The sequence below is a fragment of the Phoca vitulina genome, unplaced genomic scaffold (genome assembly GCF_004348235.1).
Source record: "Phoca vitulina isolate PV1807 unplaced genomic scaffold, GSC_HSeal_1.0 scaffold91, whole genome shotgun sequence".
Classification (NCBI taxonomy): Eukaryota; Metazoa; Chordata; class Mammalia; order Carnivora; family Phocidae; genus Phoca; species Phoca vitulina.
Genome location: NW_022589794.1, coordinates 2279371 through 2293814, shown reverse-complemented (window position 1 = coordinate 2293814; position 14444 = coordinate 2279371). Strand labels below are relative to the sequence as shown.

At 66.7% G+C, this 14444-nt stretch overlaps 1 protein-coding gene across 3 annotated transcripts in view; it reads right to left on the bottom strand.

The window, feature by feature from the left end:
• MMP17 (matrix metallopeptidase 17) overlaps nt 1-14206 on the bottom strand; it is a 22549-nt gene extending 8343 nt beyond the window's left edge. The window contains exons 1-6 of one of the 3 annotated variants that reach the window (XM_032396333.1): nt 13986-14206; nt 4591-4723; nt 3761-3890; nt 2879-3162; nt 2023-2199; nt 627-726 (exon numbers count right to left, since the gene is read on the bottom strand). In XM_032396333.1, coding sequence (XP_032252224.1) covers nt 627-726; nt 2023-2199; nt 2879-3162; nt 3761-3890; nt 4591-4723; nt 13986-14129 — 968 coding nt within the window. In that variant the 5' untranslated portion in view covers nt 14130-14206. Of the gene's footprint in view, nt 1-626; nt 727-2022; nt 2200-2878; nt 3163-3760; nt 3891-4590; nt 4724-11768; nt 13955-13985 lie in introns of those variants that run through there. The other 2 variants (XM_032396335.1, XM_032396334.1) reach the window with 2 other exon arrangements.
• Between the last annotated feature and the right edge of the window lie 238 nt (nt 14207-14444).

Below are 14444 nucleotides of genomic sequence, written 5' to 3'. Positions count from 1 at the left end.
GGGGGGGGGCAGAGAGACCGGGGGGCTGGGGGGCCGGGGGGGCAGAGAGACGGGGGGCTGGGGGGCCGGGGGGGCCGGGGGAGGGGAGGGCCGGGGCGGGCCGGGCAAGAGAGAAAGGGGGTGGGCAGGGGAGGGGAGGTGCCGCGGCTGGGGCACAGACCCGGGCGGGCTGGACCCCCTTTCCTGAGCCACTGTGAGGAGCTGGGCTTCACAAAACCCGGAAGGAGACCCCACATTGTCGCCCACGGGCTCGCAGATGCACGACGACGGGGTGCGTCAGGAGAGAAAAGGGCATTAACAGGAGTCCCCCGTGTGTCAACTATACTTCAATTAATAAACAAAAATCCAGAGCCCGCGTCCCTTTTCCGCAGCCCAGAGTGGCCGAGACAGAGCGAGGCGTGAGCAGAGCGTCAGGGAGCATCGTGGGGCGCATGTCTGGGACAAGGGGTGAGGGGCCACCACCCCTGCAGCCCGGGCCGGGGGGAGCAGGTGCCCTCCGCGTCTGGGGGGCTTCAGGAAAGGGACGTGGCCCCACAGCCGTGCTTTTCTCAGAAGAGCCGGGAGGCTCCGAGCCTCTGTTGGGGGTGGCGCCGGCCACGGTGTGCAGACCAGGGGCCCACGCTTACGGGGTGCTGGACCGATTGTCGGGGGGCTCTGGCAGGCGCGGAGGCTCCTCGGGCTCCGGGGTGTGTGGCTGTGCCGTGGGGGACACGGACTCCCGCACGCCTGCGGAGACAGGAGGCTGCACTGAACCCGTAGGCCCGCCTCCCTGCAGACCCCACCCCCTCCAGGGGACCCCCCAGTACGGAGCTGCGGCCACTGGGTGGCAGGTCCCCACACGGGCACGGCTGCTAGAGCATCACAGTGGGAGGAGGAGACACGGGGGTCCCCACGACCCCTCCTCGACCTCCAGGGCTTAAACGAAGTTGCCCCCCAGACCGCTGTGGGTGCAGACCCCAAAGAACCAAACACAGGGCTTCCAACCAAAACTCGTCTGTGAATGTGCCCAGCAGCCAAAACGTGGAGACGCCCCAGGTGTCCACCAGCACGAGTGGACAGGTAAGATCGCTGGCCACAGTGGCGCGGGCCGTGGGCGGGCCGTGGGCGGCCTCGGGAACAGGGTGCTCAGTGAGAGAAGCCGGACGCGAAAGGCCACTCGGTGCAATTCCGTTGGCGTGAGCAGCCCACACCGTGGAGACGAACAGAAAAGAGGTCAGTGGCTGCTCGGTGGGGGGGGCAGGGGGTGGTGAGGAATGTTCTGGAACTAGGTGAAGTGGCAGATGGGCAACACTGTGAACGGGGTAAATGCCACTGACCTGGATGCTCTGAGTGGTTAATGTGGTACATTTTACTCCAGCAGGAAAAGCCCAGAAGCATCAGAGGGCGGTGGGCGAGGGGAGCAGGGGAGGGGCTGCCACGCTTAGGAAGGGGAGGCAGGGTCTGGCCGCCGTGCGGAGCAGACTGGGGTTGGGCAGGAGACCGGAGCCGCACACGGGGCTGGGACCACCGCCCCTGGCCCAGGCCCACGCCCGATGCGGGATGGGGCCTCCTGCGCTGGTTCCTGACGCGTCCCCAGCAGAGCAGGTCCCTGAGCAGGGCTCTGGGTCCAGTCCTGGCTCTGTTGGCCGCCACGGGCCATCCTGCCTCAGTTCTCCCACCTCTAAGTGGGCCCAGCCGGCCCTCGGTCATAGGTGTAAAGACTGGGCACCGCCAGGCACACACGTGGTTAGCGCAGGGCCAGGGGCACCAGCCATGCCCGCGGTCACCTCCTGAAGCTCTGTGGCGAGCTCTTACAAGGCTGCATGCCCCGCATCCAGGGACCCCGGCGACAGACCCGTTTACTCATCCCACACGCGTGAGGGAGCAGCTAAGGCGTGCCACGCAGGGTCTAGATGCTGAGCTCACAAACACGAACAAGACAGAAAAGCCCTCCTCCCGGGGGGTTCCGTGCGCTGGGGGTCCCCTGCCTTTCTGTCCCCATCCCTGGGGAGCCTGTGGCTGTCTCTGAGGGGGAGGACTCACCGTACAGCTGCCAGATCCGCACCCTGTCCTCATAGGGGAGCCTGTAATGCAGAGGGTCGCCGACTGGGCCCTGGTAGTAGGGCTGCATGATGGAGCTCGTGGCCGCCACGTGGCTCAGCCCGATGGCGTGGCCAAACTCGTGGACAGCCACCGCAAACAGGTCCATATCGTGGGCATCTGGGAACCACAGGGAGCAGTGGATCAGGGGAGGGACTGCCGGACCGGCCACAAGGATGGGGCGAGCTCGTGCACAGGGGCGGGGGCACGCGTGGGGAGGGGGTGTGATGTGAGGGGTACCGACCCGGTTCCTGCCGAGGCCCTCCTGGGGTCTACAAGGGCTTCTCGGGCCTGAGTCCCACCATGGCAAAGGGCCCAGAGGCTCTGCGGGGTCGCTGCTGGTTCCTCAGGCTGGGACGGGCTCTGCTCCCGGGGCTGGAGCATGGACTGACCCCACAGTGGCCCCCATCTGTGCCCTGCGCCCCTCGGCCCACCCGCAGCCTGGGGGCCTGTGCCTTCCTGGACCAGTGGGGCTCAGCGAGCGAGGGGGCGAAGGTGTGAAGGCCTGCAGAGGGCTTGCAAGCTTCTGCTGCCTCCTGGAAGCTGGGACCAGGGTGAGGACGAGCCCCGCTCAGCCCGTTAAGGGGAGACACCTCGAGCCGTGTGAGCCCGCATCCCAGGCCTGTGAGCCCAAGATCCGCAGGGCAGGCGCCCCTGCCGGAGACGGCGGGGTGAGGCTGGGCTCCACGGGCGGGACAGACGCACAGCGCTCGGGGCCGTGGGGGCTCTTCACCCCGCAGGCCTGGAGCGGCCCCTAGAAGCCAGGGGGTCCCTGGGACTCAGCCTCAGCCCGACGCACCTGACGAGCGGAAGGCCCAGGACTCGTCGTCATCGAAGTGGGCGTCCCCCGCGGTGTGGTGGTCGCCGGGGAAGAAGGCGTGGGCCACCGTGCCGCCGGGGCCGTCGAAGGGGTAGGCGTCGTTGTGGTCAGCCGTGGAGAAGTCGATCTGGATGTCCGCAGTGCTGCCCGCCACCTCGTGGAAGTTGAGGGGCGTGATGTCGCTCCAGACTTTGAGGGCATAGTGCATGAGCGCACGCACCGTGTCGCGGCCCAGGGGCGAGTCCCGCGGGAATGTGCGGACCCTAGGTGGTGGGGTCAGAGCCCAGGGTCTGCCCACCAGGCGCAGGCCCTGCCCCCACCCCAGCCCCCACCCGGGGGGCTCCCGGGCACATCCCTCCCCAGGGTTGCCCATCCAGGCCTTATGGGGAAACGGGGTTTTGTGGATGTAGTTAGGATTTGAGATGAGGCCTCCCGGATGGGGTGAGGTGTCCTCAGAGGACACAGCAGGGGACGTGGGGACGGGAGAGGGCCGCGCGAGAGTGGCGGATGAGGGAGACGGGGAGAGGGCCCGAGAGGGCGGCAGACGGGGGGGACAGGGAGAGGGCCGCGCGAGGGCGGCGGATGAGGGGGGAACGGGGAGAGGGCTGCGCGAGGGCGGCAGACGCGGGGACTGTGGCAGTGGGTCGGAGGCGGCCAGCAGCACCCGGAGCAGGGAGGCGGGGGCCGGACTCCCCCCACCCACCCGCCCCACGGAGCGTCAGAAGGAGCCAGCCCTGCGAGCCCTGGACCTCAGGAACTGAGGACACAGTCCCGGTCCCGCGAAGCTCGGCTCGGGGGCGCTTGTTTGGGCAGCCCCCAGGCACTGAGACCCAGAGAGGCAGGCAGGTGCAGCCCACCCACCTCCAGGACAAGCTCCTCCTGTTCCACGTGGTGGGAGCTGGAGCCTGGCGTCTCCTTCGTGCCGGGGCCGCAGCTGGGAGGTCAGGGAGGGAACACCGAGGGGTCTTCATCAGCGCCAGGGTGGCCTCGTCTGCAGGGGTGGCCGGGGGTCAGGTCCCCTGGGGCTGGCAGCAGGCTCAGGCCCTATCCCCCAGTCCCTGCCCCGGGGCTCCAGCGTGCCAGGCCTCACGGCCAGGGGGACGTCCACGGCCAGGCAGGGGTCATGCGAAGCATTTACTGACTTCGGCAGCACACACGCCTGACCAGCTCTGCTGGGACACGGATGTGTACCCCTCTTCCGGGGCCTGGGCACAGATGCGCTCCATCAGCCCACGGGAGGGTCTCTCCAAGCCTGGGATTTGTTGCCAATATGTAAAACCCGGGGTGCTCCCACAAACACCCCAGATTTCTGGCTTCCCGTGGAAAGCTGCAAGTTTGGGCCGCACAGATCTGCCACTTCCGGGGACAAGAATCAACTGGGACCATGGGTGGGCAGATCCCACCCCGACAGCGGGCCCCCTTGGCCCCCATGGCACAAGTGCGTGAGACCCTGCTGGGCGGTGTGCAGATGGGTCTGGGCGCAGCTGGTGCACAGTCCCCCCACAACATGCCCGCATCTGGGGGTGGTGAGCGTGCTGACGGGATCCCATGTCCCCAGGGAGAGTGGGCCCAGCCCTAAGCCCACCCCCCACGGGCAGGCTGGAGAGGGTGAAGGGCCCCAAAGGGTGGCGGGGCGGGGTGGGGGTGCAGTTAGGGGAAACCCCATCTCCTGCCACCGCTGGAGGACTGACCCAGGATGCCGGTGGCCTCCAGCCCTCCGAACCGCTGCATGGCCACAATGGCCTTGGTCAACTCCTCCCGTATCTGCAGCTGCCCTGTTGTGGGGTCTGCAGGGGGCAGGTAGCCGAACTTGCTCAGCCACTCCTGAGAGCAGAGAGCAGAGTGAGGCGAGGAGGTGGCGGGCTCAGCCCCACAAGAAGAGCTGCCTGCCCTTGAGGTGAGGGGCAGGCCTCTTCTGCCCTGATCACCACCGGCCCCAGCCCCCCATTAGCCCACAGGGCACCTCGGGCCCCCTCTTTATAGACAGATTCTGGAGAACCGTCTTAATAAACTTGATGCCCCTTAGAAAGGGTGAGCTTAAGCAGCGCCCTTCTCCTGTGCCAGGACACGCCCAGGGCACACTTGAGAAGGTGAAAATATAAAAAGGTTATTACACGTGGCAAGTGCCAAATTCAGGCCCAGAGCCACCTTGGGAAGCAGCAACCTAGGACCTAAGGTCTGAAACCCACACTGAGAGGGCAGTAGTCTCAGACTCCGGTTTTAGGAATCCGCTCATGAGCTGCCGGGACTCTGAAGCCAGGCTGCCTGGGGGCAAATCCCACTGGGCCACCTCCTTGCCGGGCACCTGGGACAGGTCCCTCAAGCCCTCTGGGTGGTCTCCTTGCCCGTGGGTGTGAGGACATCGTGAGTTACAACACGGAAACACTCAGTGCCTGAAGCAGGCGCGCTGGATACAAAGTGTACGTGGTGTTGTCAGGGGACAGGTCTGCCGAAAAGTGCCCTGGCACTGGGGTCCCGAGCCAAACAGGAAGCAGGAATGGCAGGTGACCCTTCCCCATGGGCACAGACAGAGCCCCCGTCCCAAGTCCCAGCACCTTTACCCCCGTGGGGGGCCCGAGGAGAGAGGGAGGCGCTGACGCCATTCTTTGGGGGGAGTCTCAGCTTCAACTACCAAATGGTGTCACGCCCACGTCCTGGCCGGTGTGACATGAAAGCCTTGGGCCGTGTGGACAGCGGTGGGCTCCCCAGTGGGGGAGGACCCGCAGGTGGGTGGGGGGCAAGGTTGCAGGAATTCCCTGAGACCCCCCCCTCCCAGGCCTGGCTCCAAGCTAGGCAGCAACCTGCAGGCCTATTTGTTTTCTGGGGGACACTGAAGAAGCTCTCGTTCATGCTGCCTGCAGGGTCCCCGGAAGCTTCTGAGTTTGTGGCCCCTGCCAGTAGGACCCCTGCCCAGAGGCTCTGCCCCCACAGGGGGCCCAGCAGGTGCTCAGTGGGAGAGAGTCCACCCTCCCGGAATTCTCAGGAGCTTCAACTGACCAGGAGGAGCCACCTCCATGATTTGCACACAATTTGCATACACCTGCAGAGAACCAGCTAGATTCCTCTCTTTCCAGGAAACATGGAGTCTTTCCTGGGGTTTCTCTGTTCCTTTAACCCCCACCCCTCAAACCCTTACTGGCCCAGAACCACCAGTCCTGACAGAAGACCCCCCGAGAGAGTGTGTGGACCTAGGGCCCTCGGAGGTTGTCGGACAGGACTGGGTAGCAGTGGAAGTAACTTGGTCCTCGATGGACAGCAATCAGGAGACCCTTCCAAGTGGACACTCCTGATTAGAGGGGCCTGAGGAGTGACGCCCTGTGCTCAGACGAGGCGGGCATCGGCTGGGACAGGCCCACTTCCCCACCCCGGACTGTGCCCTCCTCAGAGTTAAGATCCTTGCTGTCCCTGGGCACCCCTCTTCGTTTGGGAGGACCTCCCTTCACATCACTTGGGACACGTTAAAGTGTATCTATCTCAGGCACCGAGAGGGGACATGTCCCGGCTAGTACCTGGCTAGGCCCTGGAGATGCTCAAGCACAAAACATGTACATTTGAGGCCACACATGTTTTGGGGAAAAGTTTTACAAAGTTTCGATGTTGCAGTTTTCTTTCTGAATGTCAACACACACACACACACACACACACACACACACACACACACACACTTCAAAGCCCTGTTGCTCAGCAGCACAAGGCTGCCTCCTCCAGGAAGCCCTCAGGAGTCTCCTGACAAACAGGATGCCAGGCGTGGGAGCCACCCCCTCCTCACCAGGGAAGGGTCCATCCAAGCGGGTGCATCCCCCCACCCAGGCTGCTTCAGAAGGACCCCGGCGGTCTGGCCTGCAGGCTGAGGTAACAGCTGGGTCTCTGCACTGAGCAGCCCCGTGCTCCACCCCTCACAGGGCTCTGTGGGGTTCATGGAGGAGCCCTGGCCCCCCAACCCCTGGGGTCCCCAGGGAAGTCCGGCCTGGAGACTCTCGCGTTCTGGGCTTTGGAGAAGCCAAGAGCACTCCTGGCGGTTTTGCAATGTTTGCCACACTGCAGAGCAGGCTTTAGCCTCGGGTCTGAGTGGCCACCGGGGTTAGCCTGCAGAAGCGAGGGGCAGCTGAGTGCAGGCACGGCCCTGGGACCCGCACTGCGGACCCCAAGGTCAGTGGCCACTCCCGCCTGCCCGGACCCTGCCTGAGATAGGGCTGAATCTGCGGGGTTGGCCAGGGGGTCCCCACCCGCAGGCGAGGGCTGGGGGTGCGGGGGTCTGTGTCCTCAATCACACTTCCCACCTACCCCCAATGTGGACTCCTCCCAATGACATTAGCATCACAAAGCGGTCCCCTCTCAAGCCCCCCCCCCCCCCCCCCCGCTTCTCCTCCCCAGGGCCCCTGCAGTCCTGGGGGGTGCTTCTGGGTCCGTTCCTGGACAGTCCGGGGTGGGGGTGGAAGCACCCCACCAGCTGGCCAGGGGAAAATCCTAAGGGGGGTCTGACACCAGGACAAGCCCTGGCGGGTGTGGGGGCTGCTGACGGCCGCTGGCCCTCGGGTGGCCTCGGGGTGGCACTGGGCCCGCAAGCCCGTGGGGCCCTGCCCAGGCCTGTCTTCGGTGGAGGAACAAGTGCCTGGAAGCCGAAGGCCCCATCCCCGCGGGGAAGGCACAGCGGCCGCCGGCAGAGGGAGGGAGGGGCCCTCGGGGAGGGGGCGGCTAAGAAGACAGTGCCCTCCCCACTTGCCAGCTCATCTCCATCTCGGGAGGAGACTGGCAAATTCCCAAATGGCCCGGCTTCCTTTTTTTTCCGGGGCAGCACTACATTCTGAAGCTGCCGAGGAGCCTAATGGGTGCGAGCGGCGGGGGCGCTAACCCGGGGGCGCGGCAGGCGAGCGCCCCACCGCTCCTCCGGGCGGGGGCGGGGTGGGGGTCGCAGCCGGGGCCAGACGCTGCCCCGCCTCCTCCTCGGGGGCGCCCGCCGCAGGAAGCCCGCCCCCCCGGGGGTCCCCGCCGCCCCAATCGCTACAGAGCCCACGGGGCGCACCCCCAGGCCGGCCCCTCCCTGCGCGCCCATCCCGCCCTCCCTGCGCCGTCGTCACGGCGACCGCGTCTCCAGGGCAACCAGGCTGCAGCAGCGGAGGTGAACCTTCCAGAAGGCCGTGGGGAGGGGAGGGGAGGAGAGAAGCAGGGGCGGCCCAACCCCGCAGCCGCCGCCCCGCCGAGGAGGATCCCCAACAGCCGAGGAGATGAGCTCTGCCTCCTCCCAGCGACCCCTGAGCTGGGCCATTACCGCAGAGGGGGAAGCTGAGGCCGGGACGTGGTGCCCGGTGCCAGGCGCTGGCAGGACGCGGTGCAGCGCATCCGGCGGGCCTTTCCCGGCTCGCCCACGAGGCCTCAGGTCTTACCCTGTGTGCTCAACACAGTTTGTTACACCGCCCACAGGTCTAACTCCCCTCCCTACTCTTAGAGTCACAGGGAAGCGCAGCCCCGGCCCCACGGCAGCCCCAGCAGGTGGGGGGCCCAGCAGGTGGGGGGCCCCAGCAGGTGGGCACGCGGAAACTGCAGCCCCAGCCCAATGGAGGGATGGCACGGGGCTGCACTGTTCTGTGCTTCACCAAGCTGGCAAACAAGAAGTGCTTACTCATGTGGTCCTCTAGGCTGCCCCACCACGTGGCCGCTGCCGTCCCCACTTACAGGTGGTAAGTGGTGACCAGGAGACACACAATCGCCTGGAGCTGGTGGGGCCACCGTGTGCCTGGGACTGGCCCTGGCCTGGGTGTCTGCAGTTCTGCCAGGGACCGTGGCCGTGGATGGCTGACCCGTGGGCCCTTCCCCTGCACAACCCACCTCCAGCTGGAACCCCAGCCTCGTGGGGGGCGCATGGAGAGCAGGTGTCTTTAGCATTAGCCCCTCTGCACAGCTGAGGGAACCCAGGCTCAGAGGCTGCCGTGGGGCCGCGTGCAGACGGCCACCCCCCAGCCACGGTGATGTGGCTCGGGAGACGTGGAGCTGGCAGGTGGTGGCTTCAGGGCAGTCCTGAGGACCCGAACACGCACAGTGAGGAGAGCAGAGCCCGGCCGTACCCACGCGGTGCCGGCTCACTGCTCGCCCTGTGTGCCTTCACTCGGAGGGCAGGGTGACCACCACCTCCACTCACCACCCAGGAGACTGAGGCCCCCAGACGTGTGACCGGAGTCAGTGGCAGGGCCGTGGTCTGGTGGCAGTCCCCGTCCAGCTTGCTCTGCCACAGGGGCCGCTGAAGACCCCGAAGGGAAATGAGCTGGAGCGTCCTCTGAGCAGGACCCCTGTGCTCGTCTTCCTCTGGGAGCTGACAGCGGGCGGCTGCCGGGGGCCCCAAGCCCCAGTGTCGGCCCCAGTGTCTTCCCCGGGGAGGGGGGGAACGCTCCTAGATCCCCCCTGGACAGCCTGCCGTTCGCTGTCCATCCACCTGACACTCCCAGGCTGAGCGCTCGCTGTACCGGGCAGCCTGGGGCAGCGGGGGCCTGGGAGAGCCTGCCCTGCACGCAGGGCTCCCGGTGCGGACAGCGTCCTGGGGAAGGACAGCAATGAGCACGTGAACACAGCAAGTGACACCAGACCGTGACTGTGTCATGCATGACTGTCGTTACCAGGAGTGATCCCAACAGCCAACAGTTACCGAGTACTCTTCCGTTCGCTAACCCACTCAATGCTCTCGCACCCCCAGGGCAGAGCTACGTGAGGCCGGGTGCCCTGTCTGTGGTGTTCAATCCGTGCTTGGCACATGGTAGACGCCAAGTGAGCACCTGCTAAGTTAATCCTATGAGGAGGGCACGATTATCTCCATTTTACAGATGGGGACACAGAGGCCTAGAGAGATTAGGACATGTACCCACAGTCACGTAGCCAGCATGGGGCAGGGCTGGGGAGCCTGGGGCGTCTGGCTTCAGAGCCTATTCCTGTAACCTCTGTGCTATGAGGAGACGTGAGTGACAGGGTGCAGGGACTAATTAAATGGTGGCCAGGGAAGATGTCCTTGGGGGGGTTGAGACCGGAAAGATGAGGAGCTGGTCAGGTGACAAGCCCTACGAAAGTTCATGGAGGTGGGCATGGCAGATGCAAAGGCCCTGGGGCAGGAAGCAGCCTGGGAAGTTCTATAGAGAAAGGAGTTCCACGGAGTACAGGAGGAAGGCATTCAGAAGCCAGCCGCCTGTGAGGAGTGGGACCTGATTCTGTGCGAGTGGGGAAGCTGGGCTTCTGCCCTGTCCCTCCCGAGAGCTGGACAGTGCTCGGGAGACCCGACAGGCTCTCAGCTTATGTGGGGCAGATGCATCACCCTCCGTGAGCCAAGCACAGACCCTACACCCAGAGCATCTCACTAGAAACTCAGATCACCACCGACAGGCAAAAAGCACACACCCTTGGAAGGCACTGCGTCAGCCCCCCTGCAAACCCCAAATCCTGTACGGCCTTCTCTCCACTCCTCCCTCCCCCGGGAACATGCAGGCAGCTTGCTCCCTGTCGGACACTTCAGAGGCCTCACCTGAACGTCCCAGCAGCCCTGTTTCACACACGGGAGCCTCGGCCCGCAGGCTGGGTCTGGACCCCCATCTGGGTCAAGGGCCCCCGTGAGAGCAAACGCGTCCTAAGCCCCCAGGCCAGCCGGTCCACACTCCCAGGGCTCAGACCACAGGCATCCAGCACAGCCCTGCCCACACCACACTGGCTCGCAGGACAAAAGCCCCACAGAGACTTCTTTCAGACCGGCCGGCAGCCCCAAAGGCAGTGGGTGCCTCGGCACAAGGACTCAGCGCTGACAGCATGCCTCAAGGTGGGGGCCTCAGGAGGGCTGGGGGGTGTCTTAGGTCCTTCACATTTAAATTCAACCTCCCACAGAGGTGCAGGGAGGGGGCCCCAGCAGCCTTCCCTCTCCAAGGCTCAGGACAAAAGCACGCATGCCCAGGTTCACCATTCCTGCTCTCTCTGTCCTGGCAGAGGGCATGCAGTCTGGCCCCGGCCTGGGTGTCTGCAGCTTCGAGGTGCGAGGGACAGTCCTGACCCCAAGCCAGGTCTGTGACCTCAGTCCCGAGGGCACGCAGGGCCCACAGGCTCCCCTGGGTGCTGGCACCGAGGAGCAGGGACCCAGAGGCCACTGGCTAAGGGTGACTGTCACCCTTGCTGTGACCTGCCCCAGGCCCAGGAGGGGGACGTGGGGCTCACACTCGCTCCGAGTGAGGTCCTGGCTCGCACCCACCCTTGCCACCATCCGGCCTCGTCCTGCCCATCCCCGCGGGGCCTCCTGGGTCTTTGGAGGGCCTTGCTCATTCCCGGCCATCCTCAGCCACACACCAGTCACCTCTCTGGGTGTCAAAGATCACACGATCCGCCAAGATGCCACGTGGTTCGGGGCCACGAGCACTTTGTTGCTGGAAGCAGAAACCCGAGCAGAAACTCGAGGGGCCGAGCCGGCAGGTCTGCTAACACGCACCGCATCCCATTCACGCCCGCCACCAGGCCCCCCTACTCCCGGGCCTGGGTCCCAGGTGCTCCCGGCCCTGCTGCTGGCTTAGCAAAATATTAGCAACAGCCCGCTTGTCCGTGCCCAGGGCTGGCTGGAGGATGTGACGTCCGTGCAAAGAAGCGAGCTGGGGTGGGCACCAAGCACCAGGCAGACCCAGACGCTCCAGTACGGACCGTTCTCCAGGACGGACTTCCAAGGGAAAACAGGGCACCGCACAGCGGGCAGCAGGCCTCGTCCCCAGAGATAAGGGGCCCAGGTCCCCATGTCCTTTGGAGTGCCCAGACGACCTCCAGAGGGATTCTCAGGAAGCGAGGGGAGGGCAGGGAAGATGGGATTTCTCCCGCAGGCCCTTCCCTATGGCCTGAATAGCTCGCTACGGTTATTACCTACCCAGAAATAAAATGATGAAAACCTCGGGGCTGAGCGGCCGACAGCCCCAGGAGGGCACAGCGCACTCTTTTGTCCTGCTCCACACGGCCTGAAAGCCCACCGGCAGTTGGGCGCAGCAGGACTCAATCCAGGGCTTTGTCCTCTCACTAAAGCTGGGGGTGGGCTGGGCCGGGCCAGCCTCTCTGGGGACCAGCCAGAGCTCCAGACCCGCTGGGCTCAACTCTGGCAGAAGCTGGGTCACACTGACAAAGAGGCCCTTCTCCTCCCTGGCAGCCCCAGATCTGAATATGCAGAGTCAGTGGGCCCCAGGGGCGGGTGGCAGTCTACAGAGGGGGTGGGAAGGAGCCCCCTCCTCCCCATAAATCCTGTCTCCAAGACTTCCTGCACCTCTGGGTCTGGGGCTCTGAGGTGTCATTCCCCAGAAGGCCACCAGAGACCGCCCTCCGCCCACAAACGTGGGCAGGAGTCAGGAAGGCTTGGCCACACCAGGAGGGACCTCCTGGCCTTCCCTGGGTGGGGGCCTCTAGGGTCAGGGGCAGAACCCTTCGCTACTCCCCCACGGGGCCAGATGCCAGGGCCCTGCTGTCTCTGGGGCTCCAGGCTGAGGAGCCACATCGCCCCCACCCCCCAGTGCATCCCACAGAGTTGGGCCCAGGACTGCCCGCCACGCCCCAGGAGGCTCTGGGGAGCCGGGGAGGGAGAAGAGGCGGCGCCCTGGCCCTCGCTGGGAGTGTGTGCCCAGCCTGCTGTCTCTGGGCAGGCAGAGAAAAACTTGAGAACTGGGCCAGGTCTGACAAAGGAACTGGGCCGGGACTAGCATCCCCTGACTGCACCTAGGATCCTCCGCAGCCTCGGGGGCTGGGCCTCTCTGAGCGGGAGAGTGGACCCCGAGACCCGCTGCCCCCCAGATCATGTGCCCCAGGAGCGGGTCCAGCAAGTCCCCCGCTCCAAAGGAGCCCGGAGGGGGTGAACTGAGGCCCCCCAATTTCAGGGGCAGTTCGGCTGGGAGGAAGCCCAGAGTGGGGCCCCTCAGGCGGCGGGATGCCGTCAGCAGGGGCCGTGGCTGCGCCCTCCCAGATGGCTTCGAGGGCTGGGCCAGCTGGGCGGGGGTGGTCCCAGCCTGCTTCTCAGCCAGAACCTGCGGCCGAGTCCTGCCAAGTCTGTGGAGCCGCGGATGCCTCCCAACTGCCCCCATCCGAGCGCCTCCGCCCGCCTCAACTCCGCCTGCAGCCTCCAAGTGCCAACGGCGCCGGGAGAGGGGTCCGGCCAGCACCGCTGCCGGCCGGGGGCCGTGTGGGGGGTGGGGAGGCCGCGGCCCCCGGCCCGCATCCCCGCGTCTCGGGGAGTGAGGGCAGCGGCAGGGGCCGAAGCCCCAGAAGATCGTTCCAATCCAACGGCCCCTCGCGCCCTCGCGGGGCCTCTCGAACCTGGGGGTGGCGACCCATGAAGTCTGATCCCAACCCTCCAGGTCCAGAGGAGTCTGAATGGGGGAGGGGCGCGGGACGAGGCCATTGCCGCCGCTCCCAGGACGGTTCCCAAAACAGGGGGACAGCTGGTGTTACGGGAGGGGGCGCTGGGGACGGCCGTGGGGCTGCATCAGAGCCTGGGGATGGAAGGGGGACCCCATCCAGCTCAGACAGGGCCAAGCGGGAGGCAGAGCAAGGCTGGCCGCCCTGGCGGCGGAAGGGGTCAGGGAATAGGGCCGAGATTCATGCCCAGCGGGGGGCAGGGGGCCGGTTCTCTTGCTCCCCAACACCCTACACGGAGCAACCTCGAGAGCCACCGGCTTTCCGGGGCGCCCACACTCCGCAGCCCCAACCTGTCCTGGGTGGTGGGGCGCGCCCCTCCCCCCGCCACTCCCACTGCGAACGCACGCGGGGCGCACTGCCCCCGGCGGCTGCAACGGCTGTCCCACTCGCCGGGGGTCCCCCTTCGGGGCCGCTCCAAGCCGCGGACAAGGGCTCCGTCCAGGCAGCCCCAACCTCCGCTGCCTCCCGCGGCTGCCGCGCGCGGGGAGCGGAGCGCAAGGAGCCGGGAAGGCACGCGGCGCCTCTTTCCCAGGCCCGGGTGCGCGCGCGTCAGCCGCTCAGCCTGCGCCCCGGCCTCAGCTTTCCGCCTAGGAAATGGGTCCAGGGCTCCCCGAGCTCCCGCAGGCGCCGAGCGGTGGGACGGCGTCCTCTCCGCCCGCGGGACCCCGTCTGCCGGCCGCGCACTCACCACTCCCAAGCTGAGGTCCTCCGCGCGGGGTGCGGGCGCGCCCCAGCCCCCGCGGGCCGCCAGCGCGAGCAGCAGCAGCGGCAGCTGCGGGAGCCGGGGCCAGGGGGCCGGCGGTCCGGGAGCGGGGGCGACGCGGCGCCCCATCCCGCTCGCGGGGCCGTCGGCGCAGCACTGCAGGTCTCCGCGTTCCCGCGCCCCGCTCCGCCCGGCTCCCCGCGCCCCTGCGTCGGGCTCCCCACGCCGCTGCGCCCCGCTCCGCCGCTCTGCGCCCCTGCGCCCCCACGCCCGTGCGCCCCGCTCTGCTGCGCGCCGCTTCCCGGCCCGCCCGAGCCCCGCGCGCCGCCTCCTATCGGTGGGGCGGGGAATGCTAATGTATGCTAATGACCGCCCTCGCTCCGCCCACTGTCTTAAAGGCCCCGCGTCCCGCGCGGGTCCTCGTACCCCACCCGCGCCCCACGC